The sequence below is a fragment of the Ixodes scapularis genome, unplaced genomic scaffold (assembly GCF_016920785.2).
Source record: "Ixodes scapularis isolate PalLabHiFi unplaced genomic scaffold, ASM1692078v2 PGA_scaffold5__190_contigs__length_132052651, whole genome shotgun sequence".
Lineage (NCBI taxonomy): Eukaryota > Metazoa > Arthropoda > Arachnida > Ixodida > Ixodidae > Ixodes > Ixodes scapularis.
The window spans coordinates 55,830,270-55,837,615 of record NW_024609880.1 but is presented as its reverse complement, the minus strand read 5'-3'; the positions used below and the strand labels follow the sequence as shown (position 1 = coordinate 55,837,615).

The following is a 7,346-nucleotide window of genomic DNA, read 5'->3' as shown; positions in this document are numbered from 1 at the left end:
TTGGAATGGTAGTGGTAGTGCAAACCAGAAAAAAATCGAAAACGTGCAGAGAAGTTTCTTTCGTATTATTTATGATCGCTACATTGGCCGCAGTGTTTATTATGAGTATAACAGGCTTTTAAGACGACGTGGTTGTACTACACGAAGCTCGAATGAATGAATGAATGAATGAATCGTTCACGGGCTGATTTTTCTTGTCATGAAGTTCCATATGTAAAATGGCATCCTTATTTATAGTCTAATGACAAAAACATTTTTTTTGTTAATTGACTTTAAAAAGACAGTTTTGTTAGTACCTATTGAACCCCGAAGAAAACGTTTATATGGATGTCCTAAATTAGTTCATTTTAGCAACAATTTATTGTAATATATCATTTTTTTACCCTTGATTCTGAACCTAAAATAAACGTGCACTGCAGCTCATACTGTACGTCTTTCATCAATTAGCACTTTGTTGTCGTGTTTTGTGCTTTTACGCGCAACTAAACAACTTATTCTTGCTTTGAGGAATTCAAACCTGCCATGCAATGGATGCTAACAAAATGGTTCACAGGAGTGTGAAGGCAACGTAGGTCGACAGGCCAACATATAATTCTTAAAATAATACTCGCTGTGATGTGAATGAAAATTAAGTGTGTGCTTATGCTCCAAAGGTTTGTTTTTCTTTTTTTTGCCGCTTTAGATTGACTTTTCGCTGGTCGAAGGGTGCTCCAGAATGACTACGACCAATCACATCACTGGAATGCTTTATTCATTCGCTTTGAGACGACGAGGCATTTCCTCAGGAGCCTCTGGTATGCACGCCCATGACCAGCCGTTCCTCTTGCGCGCTTATAGTCCTGGCTTGATCGCCAACACTACAAAGACATCGAGATCCAGAGAAGGACTACCGGCTTCTCTTTCGGTCCATAGTCGAGTAGCTTCCACGGTCGCATCTTCGAGAAGAAACGCCTCCTCTTGTTTTGTCAGGTAGTTTCTCATGGGATTCATGTTCATCAGCTCCTCTGAAGGAAAAAGTGCGAAAGATACGAGATGTTAACTTGGCATAAAACTTCCTTCCGTTGTGCGTCTATAGAGGTAAGTTAAAACAGCAAATAAATATGACCAGTCAAAACAATGACCAGGTAAACCAGCGAAAAGCTATTACTTAGATTACTGTGTTATTAATTACTCTACATGGCAGGTAGCTGCGACAACTCTGGAGTAATATTTAGCGAGAGCTGAATTGTAGTTGTGCCAGTTAGGTGTAATATTTAACAGTTCTTGGCTTCGCAAACACACATTTTTGTTATGCAGCGCTCACGTGTCATCTTACATGCCGAAACTTTTATAGACGCCCGTGTGGTTCGAGCGTAATTATACATGACATCATGTGCGGTGATATCTTTTTCTTTCGCTGTTCCGCAGATTACACTTACCGATGCAACGGGTGCCCAAGGAGATAAGACAGCACTGCAAGCTCCGCCTACTGTTTACCTTTCTTATTAGTCGGTTTTGCTCTCTCAGTTTTGATTGGCATGATTTCGCAGCCGCGGTTTAACTATATTAGGAATATCGTTGGAACGTGATCGAGTTGGTTCTGCATTTTTGAAAATTAAAAAAACACGCGAAGATAGACGAGGGACGAGTAGGTGCACAAAGAGAGAGCGCTGTCTGTGTGCAATTATATTGGAGCGATTTAGTAGATCGTTCCTTTGACTCTGATGACGACACTCGAAACTCCGCCACCGCCTCTGCGCATACACTGTATCGTTGTTGGGGGTATTGGAGGTTTCGGAACGATCTACGAAACCACTCTATTAAACCCACTTCCTCTCTATCCACATCCTTCTCGCCCAAAGCCTCGATATTGTATTTCTAATCCGTTTTATGCGAGTCTTTACCACTATGGTGTAGAAAGAAAGTCTACATAAGCATCAACTTATTTTGCTGTTTAACAACTTGTAAAGCAATCTAAATCTGCAGACGAACACGCCACCTATCACCCGGTACAAAACTTGCACCAGCGTCTGAAGCCTAAACCAGTCGATCGGCGCCACATCCCTCAGAAATGATGCCGAAAAGATACTCACGGATAAGGTGCTCCAGTCCGGTGTAGTACGTGGGTGTTTCTTGTCTCAGTTCGCAAATCACCGGAGTCAGGTTGGCGGCCTTGAGAAGACCCGACACGTGGGACAAGAGGGCTTCCTTGCCGACTAGTGCCACGCTCGGCGGAATGCAGCCTTCGCAGATCTGCGTGCAGAAGGAAGCATAGGTCCAAGAAAAGACGCAAGAGAATTAAAAAAAAAAAACGTCCCAAGTGCTCGTGTGAAGACCGATTGCAGCGGCCCACGCGTGGAGGGGTGTCCAAACAGGACACTACAAAACGTACGACTCCGACAAATCGTGAAAATTGAAGCGGGCGCGTCCGCTTCAATTTTCACGATTTGTCGGAGTCGTGCTTTTCGTAGTGTCCTGTTTGGACTCCCCCTGACTTGTCTTTCAACGTTTACGTATACAGTACACTCCCGGGCGTCCTGAGGATATATCGACCACCCAAACAATCGCCTTCTGCGCGCAGCCATCTTTGTCTACACTGGGGAGTGGAACACAGTGTTTACAAACGGTCCCACTTCGCCCACACCATGTGTGGCACTCCGCGTGCGCAGAAAACAAATTTGGGGGGAGTGAAGCGTCTGACCATGTACAGTAGCGACAGCAGCGCCACCGCAGTTGCGTGACGTCAGTGAGTTGAGTTGGTCTATACTAAGCGTGCGCAATAGCTGTCTAATGCGAACTATCCGACGCTGCGTATGCGTCCACAGCCCAATGACTCGTCATTTTTTCGCCTGGGTGACGAGCGTAACTTCCACAGCCCACACTACGATGGTGTCACTCAAACAGCGACAAGAGCTCAAGGTCACGACGCTCGTCGTCATTGTAACAGGCGGGAGCTTGCACCACTAGCTTGACAATGGGGTATTCACAGTTCGCGATTGGTTTATAGCCGGGGACGGGTGAACGCACGAAGACGGTGAGCGCGCTGACGATCCACTCTTGGGGCTGCTCGATATACATTATATGCTCCATCGAAATGTAACGTCGCCTTCGGTCGGAGTGTGTAAAAACACTGTTCCGTGGTGTATTCGTTAATCCTCTTTTAATTACTAAGCCGATCAATGATAAGGCTGATTGCTTTCGGGATGGGGCTCTTGCGTAGAAATCGGTGGACGTCCTTTTATTACAGGGACTGTAATTATGTGCCCAATGTGCGTTGGGGCGGGATAGCGGTGGCCCTGACAAGAAGACCGATGATTGTGCAATTTCGAGTGCACCGCTGGGCGGTGTATGTAACGAAGGAACTTCGGAGACCGAAAGTGTATCGTAACAAGCCACCGGCACCACGACGGGAGTTTTCAACCCAAATAAAGGTTACGATACTATTTTCAACAGCAAAATAACGTTTGACACAGCGGGCAATAGTGAAAATTTACGATAAATATTCATTGCTTTAAAGAAAGTCTCTGAATACAGATTGTGCTCCCTGGATTCAAGTGCAGAGGGTAGAATTCGGTACTCTACTCGTTACAGGGGTTGTAAACATTTCTAAGATTCCGGCGTCGTTTTGTTCGTTTTAATATGCGTACTCCTTACTTCCGACTTCAAACGCATGTGCCATGACACAGATGAGGACGAGAACACAAACGTGATTTCGGCATTGCAATTTTAGAAATTAATAATTCCGCTATTTGATTATTTTGTTCGAAATTCTTGCTTAGAGTCATGCAAGAGAGTGCGTACGCTCTGAGGCAAGTTAGAGTGAGATGTCGGGACTTCGAGGCATGATTAGACAAAAATTACTTTGGCCAAGGTTGATACCGATTCTCTAAAGTCAGTTCCCAATGCATGCTACTTTCTTTTTATACACGTAGTGGCCGATTCATATCAAGCTAGCTTGATTATTTTTCGTCCCTGTAAGTGAATAGCGTAGCTCTTTTTCGCCAGTAATTACGACTAGTGTATCTGGCTTGCCCAGTTTAAGGTATGGGTTTTGCTTACGTGTCACTAATCTAGACTCACCTCGGCGTACATCTTCCAGCGATCCATTGTGGCCAACTTCCGGCGGAATCGCATGTTCGGGCTGGCGGCGTAAAATCGAAAGAAGCCTTTCCCTCCTGGTTTCATCAAGTCGGCCACGTTCTTGAACGCCTTTTCCTGGTCCTTCACCCAGTTGAAGCAGAAGAGCGAGCAGACGCGTTCGAACTGGCCATACCGGTTCACGAATTCGGGCACGTCATCCCCAGCGATGTCGAGGACGTCGTACGTGATCTTTGGATGGGGGAAATTCATTCTACCGTAGTCGACCATCTGTTCAGAGACGTCGACGGCGACGATCCCTCGGCAAGGCAGACATCGGGGCAACAGGCCGTCACGCGTGATGTCGCCCGTCCCGCAACCAAGGTCGAGGTACTGGCGATCTTCGTTATTCTCGCCCTTAAAAAAGTCTTGCAGGGTGTCTAGTTCATCAACGGCCGCTGAAAACCAGGTCTGGCCCGTAGCGTCCATGTACAGCTGCGGCTTGAGAGGAGTGGTTGCGGCTGCGTTTTCGGCCATAGTTGAACGATGGTGAGCCAATGAAGTTAACAGACAGAAACACAGTACTGTAAAGCGCACTAAGACCGGATGCGACCGCAGAACGTAAAGGCACTCCTTGAAAACCGGCTGCGTGTTACAACAAAACTGCGTCCATGGGCGTCTGTGCGTGCGCGCGAACACATGTGTGTGCATGCGCGTGTATGTGTGTGCGTGCGTGTGTGTGTATGTCTGTGAGCGTGTGTGTGCGTTTGGGCGTGCAATGAATAATCACGCCACTTCCCCGTAGAAATGCAAACTGCGCTTCCAGCGTACAGGTGCAGGCGTGCCACTGCAAGCTGAGAAACGTGTGCAGGGCCGCGTTTACATGAATGCGCACCAAGCCTTGCGCGAAGGTGGCGCCACGCCGCGTCAAAGCTCAAAGTTAAAGCTGCGTTTCCGGCACCAGCCGCACCACGTGATAACCTTTTCCGGTGCATCGCACGTGAAGGCATTTCGACCAAGGGGGGGGGGGGGGGGGGGGAAGGAGGGAAAGGGAACGCGGCGCAAAGCGGAGGCTGCCATATTAAAACCGCTTACGTTGCCAGCATAGGTTTTGCAGCGGAGAAGTTGCTGCCATATACGGCGAACTGAGTTTTACTTTCTTTTTCGTTTTGAAAAGAGAATGTATTGTTGTGTTACATAGGTCCTCCTGCATACAGACAACGAAGTTTAATTATATTTGTCTTGTTTATTCGGTTTGAAATCCTAAAAACAGGTTTTTGACAACTTATTGCTTCCATCATTTTGGAGTACGCGAGGCAGTTATCTCGCTGTTCTGGTTTCAATCACGAAAGCAAAGCAAAACGCTCGTAGTTCCCGCCCTCAGTACATTTTGGACACCTTCACACTTTGACACCGGATAACTGGATGAACAAGGATTTAGATTTACTACAGAGGTCACTTTCGCCGCTTCCTCACCGTCGAACAGCCGGATCAGCTGGCGGCAAGCCGCGGATGAAAGGCTTGAGCATCAACAGCCTAGAGCCAGTACAACAGCCCAAGTGCACTCAGTGCCGATGCGGGCGACGCGGGCTTCTGTCAACCCAGGGGCGCACCCAAGGGGGGGGGGGGGGGGGGGGGGGGGGGGCGATGGGGGCGGCCGCCTACCCTCCAAACGGTCGACCCCCCCCCCCCCTGCCCCCTTCTTGGAGGGCGATTTGACATGGGTGGATCCCCCGAAATAAAACCAACTACCGGCCTGCCAGGTGGTAGGAAGCTCGGTACTCAAGGACGAGGGTTAGAAATAGGGTAGGTCGCACCCTAGCAGGCGCACACACTTGGAGAACCACTCCGTCACTTCAACCGAGACTGCAGTCCGCGGCGGCGGTTTCAAAGCACGGTTTAGCATGCAGCGGTTTTGGTATAGAGCGGCGCGATTTCTGCCGTCGCGGCGCTCTGGCCAGCACCAGCGGTTGAGCGGCACGAGCGCCTCGATGGCAGAAATCGCGCCGCTCTAGGGCCAAAATCGCTGCATGTGAAACCCGCTTTAGAACCAAAAGTCGGCGCAGCGGCGCACATCTAGGGGCCGTCGGAGCAGTGTGGTTCTGCGGCGGTTACAACAAAAGGCGCAACCGGAGTCCTGTTTATCTTGCTTTAGAGTTTAGATTTTCCCTCACCCCCTCCTTTCCCGCCCCTCCCCCCCCCCCCCCCCCCCCCCACAAAAAAAAAAACAGAAAAAAACGGAGTTCTGGGTCCGCCCCTGGGTCAACCGGTAGCCCAGCACAAACCGTGAACGTTCCAGCTCTTCGTCATGACACGCTGTTGCAGAAAGCACAGTAAAATACAACTACACGTACCAACGAATCAAATGCACTGCTATCGTAAATATTGGCTTGTGATTGCGCCTTTGTAGATCATCTTATTCGTTTTGCTGGAGACGCAACCGACGGGCATAACAAAATCGTTTGCGTATTCCGCATACCTCGCAAAAGCACTTACCCAGTCACCTTGCGAAAAGCGCGAAACACGGAGTCCGCACCGCCCTGACTTACCAGTCTTTTACCTGCTTTAGAGCAGTTTGTACCTGCTAGTAGGCATGTCTAGTGAAACTGCAACTTGAAAGTAGGGGCAATGCCAGAGAGAAAAGAGATAAAGTAGGGAAAGCATGCTCGTTCTCTCCAATTTCTGAACTCTCAAGTGATTGTACCATAATAAATTCACCAACACCTCTTTCCAAAATAAATAAAAAAACGCTATGTTCACTACGTAAAAGATGGTCTCAGTTCATGCATCCGTAGGCAGGTAGGAAACGTTGCCATACTTTATTCACACCGCATGACGAGCGCAACAAATTCACACGAGATTTACAAGAAAATATCAGTGGTGACTTATGTTTCCCTGAAATTCTGTATGACCGGTCGTTTGCAGGACCGAATCATCTACTCGGGCGGTGTGCGTCGCTGTGCAAACGCCAACAACACGAAGCATAAAAACGGCAGGTCTAGGTCAAGAATCCGGAGTCCATTGTTCAATTAAAACGACGTAATTTTGTTGAAAACGCCCGCAGCTTTTTACTCACGGTATGCGTCGAGAATCTTCCACATTTTGAAACGGAACTGAGGAAGATTTACTTTTAAAAGCGCTCGCTGCGTCCTCCCGGACCAGCTGGACCGGATCAGCTGACGACGACGGAACTGAACCCGTTGAATTTCAACGCCACAATAACCAATTTGCGCTTCGTGTTAGTACGGGCTTCTACCTCCAAGCACCGCACCACACACCACAAACGTTTC

The 7,346-nt window shown here is 48.4% G+C and overlaps 1 protein-coding gene across 1 annotated transcript; it reads right to left on the bottom strand.

Moving 5' to 3' along the window:
• Positions 1 to 729: 729 nt before the first annotated feature.
• LOC115316222 (juvenile hormone acid O-methyltransferase) lies at positions 730 to 4,593 on the bottom strand. Its single transcript, XM_029975590.4, has 3 exons — positions 4,060 to 4,593; positions 2,073 to 2,232; positions 730 to 1,004 (listed from the first exon to the last, which is right to left on the bottom strand). Exons 1-3 carry the CDS (start codon positions 4,591 to 4,593, stop codon positions 832 to 834), a joined length of 867 nt encoding a protein of 288 aa, XP_029831450.4. The 3' UTR covers positions 730 to 831.
• Between the last annotated feature and the right edge of the window lie 2,753 nt (positions 4,594 to 7,346).

Bases quoted from the DNA above. Each gene is read 5' to 3' on its own strand.
- LOC115316222 (XM_029975590.4), bottom strand. From the start codon at position 4,593: ATGGCCGAAAACGCAGCCGCAACCACTCCTCTCAAGCCGCAGCTGTAC. The intron at 2,233-4,059 runs GTGAGTCTAGAT...TTCTGCACGCAG, and splicing joins GCTGGAAGATGTACGCCGAG to ATCTGCGAAGGCTGCATTCC. The intron at 1,005-2,072 runs GTGAGTATCTTT...TTTTTCCTTCAG, and splicing joins CGGACTGGAGCACCTTATCC to AGGAGCTGATGAACATGAAT.